Below are 21,957 nucleotides of genomic sequence, written 5' to 3'. Positions count from 1 at the left end.
CAGATGGTTGGTTTGAGGAGAGTTTAATAAAAGGGCTTATAAAGTGTGGACAGGGTGCAGGAAAACCAGAAGAGATAGTGTGGGACTCCAGGGCTAGTAACGGGTAGGGATATGATTACCACCCCTATGGAGCAGAACCTGCAGAGAGAGAAGCTGTATGGGAGGAGCCCTCTGTCAGGAGTTGAGACATTCAGCCAACCCACTGGGATTCTGAAGGGACAGATTCAGGGCAATGCATAAGTCTGACTTTATTGTCTTTTTTCTTCTCTCCCCACTCCTGCCAGGGCTTCCCCTTGACAAAACACATTTGGAAGCCAAAGGCCGAGGGAGGCCATTGATGGAACGCACGTGGGTCATCCTCCTGGGGTACAGAGCGGGTTGGAGAAGACTGGAGATAGATCTGGAGGGGTAAAAGGAGAATATCCAACACTCCTGCTTAGATTTGCAAAGTAGCTCCTTTCCCCCCAGTAGGCAGGTTGACTCTAATTATATAACTGCTTGCTTAGTTCTAACAACACGTAATTCTTCTCAGGGCTTGTCTGCCTCTTGCATGGTGAGCTGCTTGAAAGCAGGCAGTGCTCAGGGGTGGTATGCACAGAGTATGTGGTGAACTTATCAAAATATCCTGTAGAATGGTAGTACTTTCCCAGCTGCTTGAGGAAATTCTCCTATCAGTGGTCTGCTAAATTTGTGTAGAATTTTACAACTTACAGGCCTTTTATAATAGTTCTGGAGACCACCAGGACAGATATTATCATCTCTATAGGGCTGATGGGCGATGGACAGAGGCCAGTGACATGTCAAACTGTGCAGCAGGTGGAGCTGAGGTTGAAACCCAGAACTTTTGACTTAGAGCCCAGGGTTCTCTGCTATAACATGCTGCCTCTCTTAGGGGTCATTTCTGTGGCTTATGACAATTCATCTTCCGTATTCTATTTAAAAAAAAAATTCAGTTAATGATTGCATGTTACCCCATTGCCACTTTGTAAATGGTACAAGGAAGTGAAAAGGAAAAGCCCCCTAAGGACTTGGAAGTAAACTTGCCCTCTAAGAATTAAACTACGGTATTAGCTCACAAATAAATTATAGCAGAGAAATGCAGTGTCACCTTAAAGAGCACAATTGTTCCCAGGTCAGCCAGACTCAATTACGACTCACTTGAAGGTATGACCATTTATGAGGGAGGATGTATCAGTCATAAGTGAGCTTAATCATCCTTCTAAGCTTAGGAGAACTAGAGTCACAGAAGCCAAGTGTCAGCAGAGCCCAGTCATGCCTGGGGAAAGGATGCCTCCACCCCCCACCAAAAAGAAACCCCATACCCATTTGCAGTCACTCCCCGTTTCCCTCCCAATCCCCTTACTCTAGGCAGCCAGAAATCTATTCTCTGTCTCTCATAGATTTGCCTGTTCGGGACGTTTCACATCAACGAAACCATACAAAATACGGTCTTTTGTGACTGGGTTCTTTCACTTAGCGTATTTTCGAGGTTCATCTATGTTGTGGCATGCATCAGTCCTTCATTCCTTTTCATTGCTACCTCTTATTTCATTGAATGGCTATACTACATTTTGTTTATCCATTTATCAGATGATTGATGCTGTTTTTTCCCTACTTTTTGGCAATTATTATGAATATTGCTGCTATGACTGTTGGTATACAGATTTTTATGTGGATGTATGTTTCCATTTCTGTCGGGTATAGACCTGGGAGTGAAATTGTTGGGTCATATGGTAACTCTGTTTAACTTTCTGAAGAACTGCCAGACTGTTTTCTAAAGCAGTTCCCACCATTTCACATTCCCACCAGCAATGTCTTAGTGTTCCAGATTCTTCACGTGCCAGCCAACATTTGTTATCTTCTGTTTTGTATTGTAACTTCAGTACAATATGAATAGGAATGGTAAGAGTAGATGTCCTTACCTGTTTCTCTTTTTCAGGGGAAAGCATTTAGACTTTCACCATTAAGTATAATGTTAGCTGTGGCTTTTTGTAGATGTCCATTATGTCTCTTTTGTGGAAGTGTTGCTTAATGCCTAGTTTGCTGAGAGTTTTTTTAAAAAATCATGAGTCGATGTTGAATTTTATCACATGCTTCCCCCCACCCCCCATTTACTGAGATTTTCACATGGTTTTCCTTCTTTGGTTTCTTGATATGGGAAATAACATTGATTGATTCTTTTTTTTATTTTTTTGTTTTATTATGTTATGTTAATCACCATACATTACATCATTAGTTTTTGATGTAGTGTTCCATGATTCACTGTTTGCGTATAACACCCAGTGCTCCATTCAATACGTGCCCTCTTTAATACCCATCACCAGGCTAACCCATCCCCCCACCCCCTCCCCTCTAGAACCCTCAGCTTGTTTCTCGGAATCCATAGTCTCTCATGGTTCGTCCCCCCCTCCGATTTCCGCCCCTTCATTTTTCCCTTCCTGCTATCTTCTTCTTCTTTTTTTTTTTATTAACATATAATGTATTATTTGTTTGAGAGGTACAGGTCTGTGATTCAACAGTCTTACACAATTCACAGCGCTCACCATAGCACATACCCTCCCCAATGTCTATCACCCAGCCAGCCCATCCCTCCCACCCCCCACCACTCCAGCAACCCTCAGTTTCTTTCCTGAGATTAAGAATTCCTCATATCAGTGAGATCATGTGATACTTGTCTTTCTCTGATTGACTTATTTCGCTCAGCATAATACCCTCCAGTACATTGACTGATTCTTAAACAACGAACCAGTCATCTATTCCTGGGACAATTCCCACTTGGTCTAGCCAAATTATCTCTTTTATATATTGTGTTTTGCTAGTGTTTTGTTCAATAATTCTTGTGAATTTTTATGTCAGCAGTTGATTGGAATTTTTACTAGCTCTTATTTTATTGTTCCTTTTTCTGAATATCCTGTGCTTGTTTGATGGGGCTGGAATATCTTTTCAAATTCATTTGGGTATAATTAGAGAGAGAGAGTCTTAAGCAGGCTCCACACCTGGCGCGAGCCCAATGCAGGGTTCAATCTCATGACCCTGAGATTATGACCTGAGCTGAAATCAAGAGTCAGATGCTCGATGGACTGAGCCACCCAGGCACCCCCCAGTGTCAATGTTTTTGATTTGTTTGTTTGATGATTGTCTTTCTCTTTCAAGTTATGAACCTTGTCTGATGAACCTTGTTTGTGGTTAAGAATGACCAGTTAAACTACGAGTGGTATCTGTTGGAGCTCAGTAGTGTCTTTCCTTTATAGGCCAGGCTGATAGTAAGCTGCTATTCTTGAACAGGGCTGCTAGTAGCAATGGATAGGATCCTGGATTGGAAAAGGCTAGGTGAGAGCACATGACCGTCATAAGCAAGGTGAGCATAATTGCTGTCATGGGCAACAAGATCAGAACAGCATAGGAGAGGTTGCCCTGCAGGGATCTTTGGAGATAGTCAGTAATGGTGATCATGGTATTCCTGGGGGTAAGACAAGTGGGCAGGGTATTACTTTATGTATGTGTGTGTGTATATAAAAAATACAGGGTATTACTATGTGTATATATATATATATATATACACACACTATATATAACTACATTATATAAGTTATATGTATAACTCATATATATGTATATATATTATATATATATAAGACAAATCCTACAAAACTTGCCAAGTTTATACAGTAGTGATGCTTCTAGTCATTCTGCAAAGGGTCCTATATCCATTCACCCAGATAACCAAACAATGGGAAGAGGAAATAAATACCTAGATCTTTCAAGGGTCTGAGCTGACACTGCTACCCAGGGATCCAGCACTTGTCAGGGAAAAATGGTTGGAGGTAAGGTCATAAGTGGAGTTGTGGTCCATATCTGCCTTACCATGGGTCAGCCGTATCCATGGACCCATCCAGCAATCTTTTCTCTAGTTTCTAAACATACAATTTTATGGACATACTCAGTGGTTATCAATACCATCACATTGATTTCTTGAAATACAGAAGAAGAGCTATTGTAAGTATTTAATCAAAAACATTATCACAAATCAAAGATGATGGAAGAGATTCAGAGGTGGTGGTTCTTATCATATCCCCAATTTTAATCAACAGTTTGGCCTCTTCAAACACTGGATGGATCATGGCAGATGAAGAACACAGCTGCGGGCTTATCCAAGAAGCCCCCGTATAGCTGCTGTGCTTATTGTGGTATCTTTACTAGAACAGAATAATACAGCCTCAAGAATATGTCATGAGACTTTAACACAGCTCCAAAGATCTCCAGTGACTGTGCTTTATGGACAGAAAAACTTGTAAGAATTTCAAAGAGAATCAAGATAAGAATTTTGAAGAGCATCAAGATTCTAGAGACACTGTGGGTCCCCCAGAGGAGTTGCTACTTTTATCTTCCCTGCAACACATTAACTATCCTTAAGTGTTCCCAGCAGAGGTTTTATGGGAGCAGGTGGAGATGAGATCCCTAAAAGCCCTGGCTGAGTTTTATCAAACAGCAAATGCATACACACTATTAGAAATTATGCCAAATTGTTATGGGCTTTGATCTAACAATGAGAACACAGAAAATGGAACTCTGTGTACTTATTGTATAATATTATTACTTAGCAGCTGTGTACATGGGTATAGCCCCATTCCATGCTCTCAGATGACCTTTTGGAACCAGACTTCTCCACCACTAGTAGATCTCACATGTCTGTAGCACGTTATGTCCTCATTGTATAATATTTGTTTTCATCATTCAGCATTTTTGTACAGAGGGTTTAGCATGACTCTATGTTCTCAGATGACCTTTTGGAAGCAGGCTTGTGTATCCCTAGATGACCTCACCAAGGCTCACAGCAGCATATTGATCCAATCCTATTGATCTGAGAGTTCTTTCTAGAGAACATCACATTTGCCCATCAAGTTGATGACGTCGTGCTACCCTGACATAGCAAGCGTGAACTGATGAGTACTCTGAACGCCTTGGTAAGAAACACAAATTCTAGAGGACAGGAGATAAGCCTTGCAGAGATGAGGGGGCCTGCTATGTCAGTGCAGTTTTTAGGAGTTGAATGATCTGGAAAATGCTGCGGCTTGTCCTCCAAAGCAAAGACAAGTTTTTGTCCCTTGCATCTCCTACCACTAAGATAGCAACATGAAGCTTGGACAGCCTCTTTAGGTTTGGGATGCAGCATATTTCACACGTGGGTTAGAGCTCTGACTTACCTTTGGGCAATAATAGGAGTACTAGTTTCAAGTTGGTCCCAGAGAAGAAGAGCTTCTGCAGCAGGTTTAGGCTTTAGCATAAGTAGTCATTTGGGCCATATGATTTGGCTGAGGCCATAATACTAGGGGTATCTGGGCATAAAAGGATGATATGGACACTCTGGCAAACTCCAATAAAAGAGCCCTAACAAAGCACAGACCCTTGGAATTCTAGAGCAAGGCCATGTTATCTGCAGCAGAGAAAGATAGACCATTCAAAAAGCAGCTCCTGGCAGAGATGGAAGCTGTAAATGGGTCCTACAGCACTGGCTTTGTGGTAGACAGAATAATGGGCCCCCAGAGATGTCCACAGCCTGATCCCGAAACCTGTAAATATGTTAATTAGCAAGAAGGAGTTTGCAAATATGATTGTGTTAAGACTCTTCAAATGGGAAAATTATCCTGGATTATCTGGGTGAGCCCAACAAAACAACAAGTTCCCTCTCAGAGGAAGGTAGAAGAGTCAGAGTAGGAAGGACATGTGAAGATTGAAGAAGGAGTCACAGAGAGAGGGAATTGAAGCTATGCTACTTCATTGTTGATTTGGAGATGGAGAAAGGGGCCATGAGCCCAGGAGTACAGGAAACCTCTAGAAGCTGGAAAAGAAAAAGAAATAGATTCTCCCCGGCAGCCTCCAGAAAGAACACAGATTTGCTGACCTCTTGACTTTAAACCAGTGAAACTGAGTTTTGACCTCCAGAAGTGGAAGCGATAGATTTGTGTTATTTTAAGCCACTAAGTTTGTGCTAATTTGTTATAGCAGCAGCAGTAAAAAACTAATACAAGCTTTTTTCAGCAAAATTTATTTATAGCTGCTGTTGAATATCCAGCCTCTTGGCAATAGAGACCGACTCTGTGCTCTCCAGATAACACCATTCCTTCGGAGAACAAACGGCCCCCTGGTGACAAGTTGAGACTACATCCATCCTGACTAGGATTTACCTACTTTCTAGATAGGAGTTTGCCATTATTGTCTGCAGTGCTTCAGTCAGCACCGGTATTCATTGACTCAAAAAATGTCTGATCAGGCACCTGGGTGGCTCAGTCAGTTAAGCATCTGCCTTCGGCTCAGGTCATGATCCTGCAGTCCCAGGATTGGGTCCTGCATTGGGCTCCCTGCTCAGCGGGGAGTCTGCTTTTCCCTCTGACCTTCACCCTGCTCGTTCTCTCTCTCAAATAAATAAAATCTTAAAAAAAAAACTGTCTGATTTACCAACATGGGATGCTATATAACATTGCTTAAGACCAAGGGCCCCACTTTTTAGCCAAGCAAGTGCATCAGTGAAGACATGCCTGTGGGATCTGCTGTTCCTACACATACTCCACCCAAACAGAAACTGTCATCCCGATGGAGAGGTGACCTGGCCTCTTAAAGGAGAGGATACTTATAACCTTGGGATGGTGTAACCTACAGGATGTACTCCACTCTTTACGGCAATCAATGGTCATTATAGAATTCTAAAGTCATGGGTCCAAAAATCAAGGGGTGAGAGTAAGAGTGGCTCTAGGATCCACTGAGGAATTTGTGCTATCTGGGGGTCTAGAATCTGTGTGTCTAGAGGTCCTGAGTTCTAGAGGGAGAAAATAAGAGTCGTACTAAGCTTTAAGCTACCACTGCTATGTGGTGACTTTAGGTTCCTAAGGCCAGAAAACTAGGAGGCAAATAAAAGAGTTAGCATACTGACAGAGGTTATCGGCTCTGATCATCATCAGCCGGTCAGAGTTACTGAAACATGATGAGGGCACAGAGGAGTAAGTTTGGCACTCATACGACCCACCGGGTCACCTCTTGGTATACCCAGGTTTAACTGTAAATGGGCAAATATAGCAACTGCAGTGTACGAAAGGGCAGGGTAACCAGGGTCTCAGACTGCTTGGGGGTAAGGATCTGGATCATTTTACCAGGCAGCTCAGAAGTGCCTGACTAGGATTAAGGGAATCTATCATGGGTTAAGAAGAAACTGTGGTTCGTCCCACTGTCCCTCTTTTTGTAGAGTGAATTGTGATAACAGAATCCAGAAGAATCCATACCTGGGCGGAGTGAATCAGTGTGAGAAGCAAGTGGATCTGAGCAGTGCCAGGGGTGAACTGTAGGAGGTGCTGTGGTACCTGCCCAGGTGGGTTTAACTGAGCCACGGCATCCCTCTCTCACTTGCTGTGAATGTTGGTTGCTAATGGCAGTATGCACTTTTTTTTTAACACCTAGTTTTTATTCATTCAACATTACAATGGTTTTGTTCTTTCATCTGGTTATATATAGCTGTAATGGAGTTCATTTCTTTTTTGCTGTTCTGTAGTATTTGGTGTTCTCAATATAACACCATTGACTTTTCTATTCTTCTGTAGATGGATCTTTGAATGGTTAGTGGGTTTTGGGTTATTACAAATAATGCCAGAATAATGGGTATTCTTTTATCTGTCTTTGAATGTACACATACATATCTGTTGTGTTTCTACCTAGGAATGAAAGTATGGGGTCACAAGGGACACATAAGATCTACAATAGTAGATAATGTCAAACTGTTTTCTGAAGTGGTTTGTGTCCTGTTAGGAATTATTTCACAACTCTGTGGGCATGAAGATATTTTTCTATATTATCTTCTGGAAGCTTTATTGCTTTCCTTTTACCTTTAGATCAATAATCAACTTGGAATGAGGTAAAGGTGAAGCGTAATTGTCTTCCGTATGGATATCAGTTGACCATTTGATTTAAAAAGACTATTTATTTAAAAGATTCCTCTTGGTCTACTGCTCTGCAACTCAGTATCATGTAATGTTTCATTTGTTGGATTTTTCTCATGAAAGAGCTTTGGTTCTAGGCAAGTAATTGAACAGTGAACAGTTATCTGGTTGACCCTTGGTTCTAGGCAAGTAATTGAACAGTGAACAGTTATTTGGTTGACCCTTTTGTGATAGTACCATTGTCATCTCCACTTTACTAAGGAAACTGAGGCTTACAGAAGTTCATTACTTTAGTGGGCAGGTTCTCCGGAACTAAAATTCTCATTATTCATGCCTTAAATGAAATAGAAGTTATTAACTAATTAATTAACCAGATAGCAGTATGGAGCTAGGTGATTCAGGTCTTCATTAGGTGTCCATTTCTGGGTCCAAGACCTTGTTTCAGCTCTCATTCACATGTTCTCATTGCAGCTTAGTGGGAGGAGAGGGTGAGCATAGAGATGCATGCTCCTTATTTTAGGGATGTTACTTGGAAATTACACAATTCTACTCATATCCTAGTGGCCAAAGTTCACTTACATAGCCACATCCCAAACCAAGAGAGCCTGGGAGAATGGAGTCTTTAATTTAGCATCTTGCCAGAATTTGGGGTCTCTGTTTCTACAGGGAAGAAGGAGAGAATGGATATGGGAGCTGCTAGCCATGGTTGTATATTTGGTTGTGGCACATCTGAGATTCAGACAAAAGCCTGTGTACCTCCAGGCTCCACTGTACAGCCCTCGACAACCAGCCAGACCGTGAATGTTTGCCTCCTTGAAAAACTTCAGGATACTTTCCTGTCAGAACTGAATTCCTGGATGTCTCTCCAGACATGTATAGAATTCCTTTTATTAGAAAACAAATTTGTTTAACTCAGTGTTTTTGTTTTTATTTTTGTTTCATTTGTCATGGCTATCAGGAAAACTGAGTTACATTTAGAGACTCCCGGCTATTGTCAAGGAAAATGTTTCCAAAGCCTGCTTTAATCCTTCCACTATTGGGCGCCTGGGTGGCTCAGTTGGTTAAGCGTCTGCCTTCTGCTCGGGTCACGATCCCAGGGTCCTGGGATCCGAGCCCTGCATCGGCTCCCTGCTCAACGGGGAGGCTGCTTCTCCCTCTCCCTCTGCCTGCCGTTCCCCCTGCTTGTGCTCTCTCTCTCTGTCAAATAAAAAATTAAAAAAATCTTAAAAAAAAAAAACTCTTCCACTATTGACTTCACTTTCACTTAATTCATTCTCTCCCCCCTCCCCATCCCCCTTTGCCTGGCTCGCTATTCTGTCTTCCCAAAGTTACAGTGCCCTGGTGTTTCCTCTCCATATCCCCATTCCCCACACGGTGACGAGGAGGAGCAAGTCCAGGGGGTTGGTGGGGAGGATGAGAGCAGGTGGGGTCACAATGTCTCACTTTTTCGTTTTTTTTTAAAACGTTTATTATTAGTTTTTATTACACAAGGAATACATATTCATTGTAGAAAAATTAGAAAACACAGAAAAGCAAAAAGAAAAAATAATCACCCATAACCCCACTACCCATAAATAACTACTATTAACATTTTAGTGTATGTCCTTCTAGCTTCTTATGCATATATATACATACATAGATATATTTATATATAATTTTCTTTTTTACAAATATTGTGTCATACTATACATACTGTTTTATAATGTGTTTTTTTTCATTTAAGATATATCGTGAACATTGCTGTTTATTCCCTGAAAAAATTATACAGGTACTACATGCTTATTGTGGAAAAACCAGAAATTACAGATATGCAAAAAGAAAATATAGTTGCTCCAAATCTCACCTCCCAGAGATAGATGCTGGTAACATTTTAGCAAATATCCTTTCAGACGCTGTAAAGCACATATATATATGTATACTTTTAAAATGAAAACGTACCATATTCTTCTGTAACTTCCTTTTTCATTTAACAATATAGCTGTTTATTTCAATAAATATACATCCAGTGCTTACTCTTAATTGGTGCACAGTATTCCATTGAAAGGATCTACCATGTTTAACCAACCCTATATTGTAGGCTTACTTATATTTTTTCCCTTCCTCCAAATAATGCTCCTATAAACATCCTTTTTTTCGTATGTTTTTTGAATAATGAATGAATGTATCTTAGTTCATATTTCTTGACTTTTTTTGAGAAGAATTTCCCTAAAGTGGAAGTATTTGGCATACACAAAAAATATATTGCCAGAATATTTTCCAGAAAGATCGGATCAATTTACACCCTTGTTGACTCTGTAAGAGAATGTTGATTTCCATACTTCCTTGTTGTCCCTGGGAACTATAATTCTTTATACCCTTTGTCCTTCTGATACATAAAAAGGAGTATATTATAATAATTTGCATTTTTGATTACTAGTTAAGTATTTTCATATTTATTATTAGTTCATTACTTTAATTTATGGTACACTGCCAGTTTGTATCCTTGGCTCAATTTTCTACTGGGAAGTTTGATTCTTTTTGATCATAAAATGTTATTTATTCATGCATTCATTATTCACTCACACAATAAATATGTTTTCAGTATTTGCTTTGTGTCTAGCACTGTGTTGAGTATTGAGGATATAACAGTAAGCGAAATAGACATGGTTGCTGCTTTCTTGAACTTCCAGTTTAGTGAAGATGAACAGAAAAACAAGCAATAATTTTAAAAGTGCAATGAGGAAACAATGAAATGGGAACACTTGGTTGGGAAGGTTGTAGATCATAGAAACTTCCCAAGGGTAATGGAGTTTAAGCTCTTGATATATATTAGAGATCCATACTCTTTGTTGCATATATTTCAAATTTTGTTTTCTCTTAATTTGGTTAGTTATTTCTTACCATATAAGAGTTCCATGTTTTTAATTGGTCAAATATATCCATCTTTTTCTTTTTGGTTTCTTCCTTTGTTGTCCTGCTTAGAAAGGCTTTTTTTTTTTTAATGGTAAAATCACATAAATTTTGTCAATATTGTCTGCTAGTCCTTTTATATGCTTATGTGCTTTAACATCTAAATCTTAACTTCACCTAGAATTTCTTTTGATGGAAGTTATGAGGTATAGATCTAGTATTTCCCCCAATAAATGGCCAACCAGTCATCCCAAGTTATTTAGTAATCCAACCTTTTTTCACAGATTTGAAATACCATCTTTATATTGCACTCAATGCTTCTATGTTCTTGGGTTTATTTCTGATCTTTATATTTAATTATAATGATTTATTATGGGTCTATAGCATCACTGGTTTTTCTCATCCTATCTATAGTTATCTGAAAGCTGAGCATTTTGCATCTGGTGACGTTCTAGAACACAAAGAAATGATAGACAGCGCTTAGGTTTATGCGTGTGGCATGGGAAGTGAGTCTGGATGATACTCTTAATCCTTTCCACTTTGAGACTTCCAGAATCTGAATTCCCTATGGGATATTGTTAATCTGGCCCACTGTTTGCTGTCTAAAATAAATGAGAAGCTTTTATAGCCTGTGCATTTATTTTCCCTTCTTGTTCTAAAGCTCGGCATTCGGTAGGTGGCAGTATTGCCATATAGTAAATATCCAACAGTTAGAGGCTCACCGAGGGACAAAATCATCTGGTAGGATTTTAGAATTTCCCAAGAGCTTTCATGAGAGGAGGCATCAGGGCTGTGCTACTTCTAAAGTCTTCTTTGTACCCTTGAACAATGGCTCAACCAGAAGTTTGAGCTGATCTGCTCCTAGAGGCGTGCAAAAACATCAGCAGACAGATATTTTAAAAGTGATACCTCGGCCCTGTGGGCATTCACTCACGTACCTTATCCACAGTGCCTTTGGGCCCAGCCACTGACTGACTTAAAGCCTGGAAATGTGGTTTTAAACAATATGATTGTGGTGAGATTCAGCTGATTTTTATTTTCTTTATACTTGGTGGTATGTTTCCGATTTCCCACAAAGAACATATATTGCCTCTGTAATCTGAAAAAAAGACAAGGATGAATGAACATGGGATATCAAAATTACGGTGGTAAACTGGGTGAAGGTGTGCCAGAAAAAGTTGACATCCTTTGCCAGTTTCCGCATGTGAGTACATGCAACGGAATGGGTTCAGTGTTCTCCCCTTACCCCTGGGGATCAGCTCGGTGTTATTGCTAATCTGAAAGCGAATTACCAGCAGGAGGCCGAGACGGTAGACTTCTATCTCATGGACTACACCTGAGAAGGTCCTTTGGTAGGTGAGAGGAGAGTGGGGTCGGCTCCTAAAGAGATGCATTGGCATATCTAATGGGAGATGGTGAGTTATCTATTGCCAATATGAGCCAGTGTAGGTCATCACGGCTTGGAGCACTAAATTTCACTTTAGGACCTGCTAGTGAAAGAAGATCTATAAATCTTGGAGTGTGTCCACAGGAACTACAAAACCAATCAAAGTCTGGGAAACAGGCAGGCACTATGAATAAAAGATAAGGTGGCTGAATTTATTTACCTTAGATATGGAAAGCCTCGCTGGGGAATTCGACAAATTCCCATCCCCATGAATAGCTACTATATCCCTCCCAGACCTGGAGGTGAGACCTGAATTTATTAACAGTCTTCAGTTTGTACAAAGGACAATGGCACAGGAGGTAAGTGTTCCTTTCATACCGGACTAAGGCGAGAGTGAGCACAAATAAACCAAGCGGAAGTGATTTAGATCAAGCATTTAGAGGAACGTGCTGAACACCAAGGTTGGGTTTATCGGTTAATAACTTCACATGAATTAATAGGAACTAGATTGAAGCTAAGGGTTCAGTATAGTGGAAAGGTGGGTGAGGGCAAAGGCAGGAGCTGAGAGCAGGCCCAACTGGGCTATTTTATAATCTCTAAAACAAGGGACCTTAAGTGAATTAACCACACGGGGTGAAATGAACCATATTCAAAGAAGATATTAAAGTTTTGTCAAACCTGATTGGTGAAATCAGGGTTTGCAGACCAGATAAATCTGGGAGTGGTTACCTGCTTTGCAAGGGGGTATTCATTCTAAGAGTCTCTAAATAGCATATTCCAACAACCGTTTTCCAAATATTTGATTTAGAAAGTTGTGATTTTCTCATCTAACTTTCAAGGATACCTCTTTATATGAAGTCGGGCATACCTATAATCATGTGTTAATTACCAGTTCATTGGAACACAACTCTGGACTCCCAAGAATAAGGCCAAAACCCAGCTGGTATGATCTAGAGACCTGCATAGCCTTTTGAGATCTCTTCCAACCCTCTAATCCTTTTGCTTTCAATCACAAAAGCTAGAAGATAATTCCAAGTATAATTTTCACAACATCAGATATTAGGTTGAACCATATGAAATTGACATTTTTGTAGGTCAAAACCGTCAAATACCAGCAATCTCATATAGGTCAATCTAATACAAGAATTATTCCAGTAGTTCATATAACCTATCTTCATCTTCACTAAAGCTAACAGCTTTAATATATTTAGTTGTTGGGTCAAAATATTGGACATATAAATGCCTATGCACATAGGTACTGAGAAAGTATAGGGTTGGGATTAAAGATGCATCTTGGCTAAACCACTGTTTGGCATCTAGCTCATCCTTTTATTGGACTAGACACTGGTGCCTCTTGTCTGACTTGAGGATTCCTCAGATTTTGGAAAGCAAGAAAGGAAGTCCAAAGGCCTGATCTCTCAACCCATGGGAAATTCTGTTTGGGTAATGGGCCGAGGAAGAACAGGGTAAAATACAACAAAATTTGTACCATGTTACAAGTTTAGTGAGGAAGTTCCTAACAGAGCTGTGAGCAGAAAAACAAAGCGTGTGGCTTCCTCCTTTCTAAAATATAGTATTGCTTAATGTGTCCTGCTTTCAAGATTCTAAGCGTAAGACAAGACACCAAGTACACATTGGAAAAGTCTTATCTGCATAGTCATCTAAAATGAGACAAGCTTAGCTTAACTAAAAAGATTTTATTAACATAAAATGTTAAATATTTTTACGATCTGAGCTAATTCCAGCATGCCCTATAAGATTTAACACTATGCTGATGCGCAGACATCATGCTTCAGATTTCAATTAGAACAAAATATGATAATATTCAATTTTACATTTGAGGGTAATTGTATATGTTACTACACCATTTTCTAACTGGATTACTTCATTCTCCAAGAAGCTGAAAAAGACACCATTGGATCAAAAGGCAATTAGTTGCCCATATGCATTGTACGACGGTATTAGGATTATTGTGTATTTACAAAATTTAAATACGTTTCATATATGGTTTTTGTTGCATTATAAATTAAGATATCTTTATGTAGAAGCTCTTGGATTCTGACAGAATGGAAGACTAAATGTAAATGAGTGCAGACAAAGCAATAGGTGAGGTGGTATATGTTTGATTATAATATTATTTCTAATAATATTGATAGATTGGAGTTTTGAACACAGTTTTGCAGTTTTAGATAGATTTCTATGTTTAAAGACTCTTATATATGATAAATTGTTCACATGAGATCAGCAAGAGCTAAAGATACACTATTATACATGAAATAATTTTTCTCTGTATAATACATTTAAAAAAACTTTTAAATAATTTAAAAACCATAATTCTTGCATCTGTCATGGTATGGTTTGGAGCAGACATGCACAATGTCAGCTTTAAAAATCCTTTTAAAAACAGCCTGCTTTGTGAATCTTTTTTTTTTTTTTTTTCCCTTGATGGCAGCTGCTTTCAAATGTAAAATCATTTAAAAGGGTAGGGGGAGGCGAATAAAAGTAATAAGGAAGCATAGAAAACATAGTCAAAAACCAATAATTGTAGTTCAGCTGTCTGGAGGTCCTCAGGTTCTGTGATATTTTCAGGTCTTCTCAATGGTGGGTTTCCAGGAGGAGTTGCCTAGCTTGAGACCAGACAACACAGCCCAAAGAACCTTCTCTTCCGTCTTCTAACCAAGGGGTAGGGAGTTAGATTTAGAAGGCTGCTGTCATCTGTGATGGGACAGAATGTACATATGAATGAATTACAGACAAAATAACCTGGGTTTTATGAGTTGGCTTTAAAAATCCACCATCTTTTGAATCAAGGTTTCTTGACTTCAGCACTACTGGCCATTTCGGACCAGATAATTCTTTGCTGTTGGGGCTGTCCTGAGCACTGTAGCATACTGAGCAGCATCCCTGGTCCTACAGTGCTCTACCAGTTGTGACAACCAAAAATGTCCCCAGATAGTGACAAAATGTTCTTTTTTTTTGTTGGGGGGAAGGGCACGTAGCCTGCAGTTGAGAACCACGGCTTAGAATTAAATGTAAGCTGCTTGGAGGCGCTCTTTCAGTTGGGGGAAGGGTAGCTTTTTAGAAAGAGCCCCTGCTTTGGAGTAAGGTTGGCCTCTTTTCTAAACCGACCTCTGCTGTTTCCTAGCTCTGTGACTTTGAAAATATAACTGGAAGCTTGCTAAGCTTGTTTTCCCGTCTGTAAAACAGGGTTAATAATACTTACCTTAGATGAAGATTATATGAAATAATCTATGAAAAACATGAAGCTTGGCTGGTATCCTACGTGCCTAGCACAGAGGAAGCACTCAGTAAATATAGCTATTATTAACTATTTTCCTTTACAGAGGACTCTTGTCTTGCTTCCACTCACCTACTTTATGCCACGGGAAGAAGTTTCTCAACTACTCTTTGTTGAGTCTTTGCCTACCAATTTCTACAGATTTCTGTACACAGGGCATTCTGAGAAGATTTCCAGCTGTTGAATTTATAAGTTTTGAGTTGAAATTTTTAGCACGATGACAAGGAGAGGAAGAAATAAACCAGTAAGCCAAATTCAGTTTAGGGAGCTGGGTTTTAAAGAAATAGTGCAGCCCAAAAGAGAGGTTGGGTAGAAATAGCCTGTTGCAGCAGAACCGGCAGTCTGGTCCTAGAGGCTGGAGAGGGACCACAAGGACATGCCCTGGAAATTGCCAGTGAGGGCAACACTTGGATATGATCAGAATGGAGCGAGGCGCCACAAAATGGTTGGTTGGCTCTGGTAACTGTTATGCATCTATGCTTTTGCCAGCCCAGAGCAGAGCTAAGGGGCTCCCTCCTTTCCCCATCCTAACCTGGAGGATACGGGACCTTGGGAAAGAGCCCAGAATCAGGAATTGGATGAAGGGCTGGATAAAGTGAAAGATGTACCCCACTTCAAGAAAACTCGTTTGTAGATGGGGGTGGGTTTTCTTGATTACTGAGTCTGGACACTCAGTAAACTCTCAAGAACAAAAACAAGTTCTGGCTTCCCAGTCCTCTTACATCAATTGTGTCCTCTGAGTGGTCTGGGCTTTTCCTCCCCTTCCCCAAAGGCTGCCATGTGTCATACTTAACTTGTAAATTAGCCTCCCTCACCAAGTGGACAGTGTTGCTTGGAATGGTCCCCATTGCTATACATTTAGATAGAATCAGAGTAGCAAGTCAGAGTCAGGGAAGAAAGCAGGTGCCCCAGCTGAGCACATCAAATTAATCAAACACAGGGCACTCTCCGGGTCTCCACAGATTAATATTCTCTCTTAAGATTCATATTCCACAAATGTGGAGAAAAACAGGATGCTCTTTGTCCTTTCTGTGATGAAAAGCATTTCACTATACTCTGGATGTCAACATTCTGAGACTAAAAATAGGACATGTCTCTTTTATACTTAAACCTGCCCCAAATAGTTAAGACTTGGAAAGCAGTGTCAAACACTATCTGTGAGCCTCATTTCTCAGGAGAATCTCTCAGAGATGAATCATGGTCTATTTAGAATGGAAAGAAATGATAACTCACTGTCTCCTCAGTTTTAGGACCCTTACTTTTTTAATCACCAAGTGACCAACAAACTTAACCTAACTGGAGATGGCAAAGGTACAGCAGACCCTGAAGAGTAAAGAATTTCAGCTTTTGGTATCTCTTTGGATGCTGACTATACTTCCTGAAACACAAGTTCCCCAGGAATTCAATGGTTCCTTGAAGAGAATCACCAAAACTATGAAGATATTTATAGGGAAGAAAAATCTCCTTGTTTCCATTTAAGACTTGGAAGATCTATTTCCTGAATGCCCATATATCCTTCCCTTTCTCCAAACATTTAAGAGATTTGGGGAGTGACCGAATGGGTATTTATATCTTGTAAAATGCAATGCTGATGTGTATTGTTCCCACTACATGAGGAAATGTCTATTACATGTTGTATTTACAAAGAAGCTGTATATGCGTATGCTGTGATGGGATGTTTGCTCCCATGTTCTCTTTTTTATGTATGAAGAGCACACAGGTATTATGGGATTCATATCGACTGACCTTTGTATCTGTGTATTCATTACCGTGAATCAAAAAACCTTTTGTGCTATTGAAATTCTCACTCAGCCTTCTTTTCATATCTCTACCTATCCCTATATAGCTAGATAGATATACACATATACATTCACTTGTGAGTGCTACACACACACACACACACACACACAGCATTCACATGAATAGGAAGTGTTAGAATTGATGAGAAGGTGCTCAGATGTTAAGCAAAGGATGGGCTGCCTATTAAGGATGACTGCTGGTTTGGGGCATCTCTGTTGAGCATTTGTGACACATTTGCCTAGCTTATCTGATCATCACCTAGGGTTGAGGTGACACAAAAGCTCAAAAATTCTTGGCAGAAATTCAGAGCAGCTTTCTACACCATAGGAAGCTGACACCAGCAGTAAATGCTGAAATTCACCAGCAGTAAGTACGCCTGGAATGGTTTGGAGTGAATTCAACTCCAAGGAAAGATGTCTTTCCACATTGATTGAAATCCTGTCTCTGAAGTTACGGGTTGCCAAAAGACTATGAACAAAATGGAATGTTTCCCCCACTTGTTCTCAGCTTTCTGGGCTAATTCACCTGACCTTGCTGGGACACCTTCGATTTTTATTGTGAATGTTTGAGACTTTTATAGCATCTTTTCCCCAAAGCGCATGTTCTGAGACAGCTGTAACCAAGGACAGTTTTAGATGTGAAAATGAAAAGTGGAGAAAGGGAAAGGGAGGGGAGAAAGCAGAGTAGAAAGTGAAAGAAAAGGAGAATATGCAATTTGGCCATCAGCAAGTTCAAATCTTGGTCATTTGAAGCTTAATTCCTGGATACTACTAAAGCCAGGGACACCAGAATCCCCTAAGGCACAATGATACCATTTCTCTGTTGCTCAAATTTCTTTTGCTGATACAAGATTTCTTATATGGATGATGTGTTAAGAAACAGAAGGACATAAAAATAAGAAGTTTTCAAATAATCAACTGAGATTTGAGTTTCAAGCTATGTTCTCAGATAGAATCAAGAGAAGCGCTCATAATGTAACTGTAGTTGCAAATTTCTCTTCCAGAAAAAAAAAGGAGACCTTCAGCTAACCCAGTGGTTCTCAAACATTAGCTGTATTAAGCATCATCTGAAGGTGTGTTAAACTACAGATCGCTGGCCCTCCCTCCAGAGTTTCTGAATCAATAGGTCTGGGGTGAGGCTGGAGAATTTAGATTTCTTACAAGTTCCCAGAAATGCTTATGTTGCTGGTCCTGAGGCCACACTCTGAGAAAGCCCTGCATTAATCAAAGGCCTTCTAAGGGCAGGTTCCATGTTGGGTGCTGGGGATTATACCTGATGGGTCCTAATACAAAGGTAGTTCTCGGTCCCAAGGATGTTTCCTTGAGTAACTATGAAGCTTCATTAAAATGCCATAAGAGAGATACAGATACAATGCTATGAGAATTCCAAAGAGGGGAATTACTCCCAAGTGGAGAAAGAAGAAGGTAACCACGGAAAATCATGGAGGTCTTGGTATTTGTGCTGGGCCACAAGGGATGAGGAGAACTTGTACATTTGATGAAGGGGGAGGTGGGCTTTCTAGATGGAGAGAAGAGTGTGAACAAAGTCAAGGAGCTCAGAGGCAACTTGAATTTGGATCCAAGTAAACAGTCCAGTCCGGAATGAAGGGTGGACTGAAAGGTGTATGAGGGAGGGAATAGTACAAAATAGAAATACATAGAATTCTCTAAATATGACTTCTCTTGCCTCTCCAGCTTTACACATGCCATTCCTTTTTCCAGAAAAGTCCTCCCTTCTTAAACAAATGCCAATCCCTCCAAGATTAACTTGTAACTCTCTTTGACTTATTTCATAATGTTCTTCTGATTTTCTTCTCAGTCCCCTTTGTAAACTGCAGTTCTTTCCCCTCAAAACTTAAACTGTGGTATTCCAGGGCTCTTCTCTATGCACATACTCCTTGAGTGGTGTCAACCATCCTTAAGGCTTCCATTACCATTATGCCGATGATGTTTAAATACGTATTTCCAGCCTCCCAGTTCACACATCTCACCTCAGCATAAGACTTGTACGCCTGCTATTCACCACTGAACATCGCTCTTGGAGTCCCTCCATCTCCAAAACTTCAACTATCTTCTATCTCTACTGCTCCTCCTCTGTTCTCTCTGACTTAGTGAATAGACAGCAGCATTCACCCTGCTTTCCAAGTCGGAACCTGGGTTTCATCCTTGATTCTGCCTTTTCTCTTATGCAGCCTATCCAATTGTTCATATTCTCTTCCCCGACCCCCTGGCTTTCCGTCAGACCTTAAGCGTTTCTCATCTGGATTATTGCAACTGCCTCTTAACTGAATCCCTCCAATGGCTTCAGGATAAAGTCCAAACCTTTTAACATGAATTATAGGGGTCTTAATGATATAGGCCCACCTACTTCTCTAGTCTTTCATGCCTCTTTTCTAACCACTTTCCCAACAAATGAAGTGCTTGTAGTTCATCAAAGTGTCTTGCTCTTTCATCTCCTCATATACCTTCAATATCCAGAATCTTCTGCCTAGACTCTCTTTTTTCCCCCACCTCTTTTTTCTTTTTCTTTTTTTCATCTCTTTCTTTGGCTAACTCTGATTCATCCTCAGAAATAGCTCACTTTCCAAAAAGCAATTCTCAATACCAGCAACCCTCTCCCCCATCTCACACCCCAACCCCTTACAACTCACATCGGGCTAGGTGAGAATCCCATATACCCTTGTAGTGACCTCTGTCTAGCTATTATGGCACTGTTATATTCTAAGTACTGTTTCTTTGTCTGTCCAATAGTGTGTGTGTGTGTGTGTGTGTATGTGAGTTGTTTCCAGAATTCACATGCCCTACCCCAGAAACATTATTCCAGTCTCTATGAGGGGACGCCTGTCATTTGGGAAGTCTTTCCAGGTGATTCTCATCCAATCTGTTCTGTTGAGATAGATAACCTCTAGAGAGAGAGATATTCACAGCCCATGTTAGATGATGGCAGGCACACCAGATGCTAGGGTAAAACGCCTGTTCTTCCTCTAGAAGAGGATGAGTAGGAATGTAACATTTGTGAGTAGGGGCTGAACATAGAGTAATGCATTAAGAAAGTGATGTGTGATCAGTGATGTGTGAATTAATTGGAGGACAGAGAGGGAGTACATATGGCATACTGAATCCTGGATGGAAAGTTGCGGAGATTACAAAAGATATAGAGCTGCAGGAGTAAAAACTACCCAGAGTAACATTCAGAGAACACCAGACTGAAGCACACAAAGTCCTTCTAGGAGGCCCTGGCAAAAGGACCTAAAAGATCATCTCTAGGCTATCGAGTGACATAACTGCCTTGTGTTCTTCAGCCAGATATCAAACCCTGCTCCATGACATGGCTACAGTGGATACGGGGGCTCCAGACTGGAGTGGGTGGAGAGTATGAATCTGGGGGAGCTGTTTCTAGATCTAATTTAATCTGGAGTCACACTGTCTCCAGGAGGGAACCCATTCTAGAACAGATTCGATTCCCAACCGATCCACCTCAGACCGATTTTAATGCCTGGTCTCAAATTCTAGGCAAGAGTGAACGTACAAACACACCCCATGGCATTCATTAAGTCAGAATTCTGGAAAAGGTGAAACTGTCTTTCAGGCTTAATTTATTTCTGCAACTTGTTTTGTTTGATTACAACATACGTTTAGAAGATGCTTGCCCTTCACTTTCCAGTCTCCTTTTAGCCTTTGTCAGTAACCTTGCAGGCTCTCCACAGGTGGTTCCATTTGTAATCCATTTGACACAGCAAGACTATCATAATTAATGAAGTTCCCTACAGCACTGCCAGTGACCCAGAATGTAGGACAGGAGAGGCACTGAAGCAGTGGAAAGAACAGTGGGCTGAGAGCCAGGAGACCTGGACGTGGTCAGGAGCCTGCTGTGGGGCTGCCATAGAAGGAGGACAACTCTTTTCTTCTGTGCCTCTCTGTGTCTCCAGCCTTAAACTGGAAGGGTGGGAAAGAAAAGGCACTGTCTAAAAGGAGGCCATAATCACTAACCATTAAAATTCCTGCTCTTGGCTACCTTCCTTTATTTGTCACTGAAAATCACTTTACAACAAACTGTTGTCAAGGTTTGATTGTGGTATGGAAGAGGGGGGAAGATACGACTGAATCTTTAAATGTGAAAATAAACATGCAATTTCTGAGGTGAGGACTAGGGAGGAGCCAGGAGAACACAGGCATCTGAGCCCTTCCGGGGGAGGTTCCCCAGTGTCTGCCTGGCAGGATCTTCATATGGTCAGGTTGAGGTAGGAACAAAGGAAATCAGGCGTGGTATTGTTCCCCCTTTTTTTCTCTCTGCTTCAAACACACATGTAAATGGAATAAAAAGAGAAAAGAAATAAGCCAGAAAAAAACCAGATGGCTTTCTATAATGGTTTTCATCCAGTTACAAAGATGTTTTGACAATAAGGTCCTAGAGAAAAGAACTGGAATATGTTTTTCCACATTTCACCCCACACTGTTTCTTGGATATGTTCACCTACACCCATAGAATAAACAGATCAGCTGCAAAAGAATTCCAGGAAGGTCATGGGAAAGCTCCTATGGTCTAGCTTGGTATACAGAGTCAGACAGAAGAATCTGGCTGATTTGTTCATTAAAATGGTGCTATATGCATCTGCTAAAAAATGTTCCCAGAGGGACCCAAGAGACTTGCTCTCCTTC

General features: G+C 40.5%; 1 protein-coding gene across 1 annotated transcript in view; it reads right to left on the bottom strand.

Annotated features, from left to right (window-relative positions):
* Positions 1-14,824: 14,824 nt before the first annotated feature.
* RGS7BP (regulator of G protein signaling 7 binding protein) overlaps positions 14,825-21,957 on the bottom strand; it is a 96,707-nt gene continuing 89,574 nt past the window's right edge. The window contains exon 6 of the mRNA XM_028123911.2: positions 14,825-14,916. Coding sequence (XP_027979712.1) covers positions 14,825-14,916 — 92 coding nt within the window. The remainder of the gene's footprint in view (positions 14,917-21,957) is intronic.

Source organism: Eumetopias jubatus, unplaced genomic scaffold, assembly GCF_037043125.1.
Source record: "Eumetopias jubatus isolate StellerSeaLion01/CBP00866 unplaced genomic scaffold, mEumJub1_p1.0 scaffold_5, whole genome shotgun sequence".
Classification (NCBI taxonomy): Eukaryota; Metazoa; Chordata; class Mammalia; order Carnivora; family Otariidae; genus Eumetopias; species Eumetopias jubatus.
The sequence above is the reverse complement of the archived record's forward strand: the minus strand, read 5'-3'. Positions and strand labels throughout refer to the sequence as shown.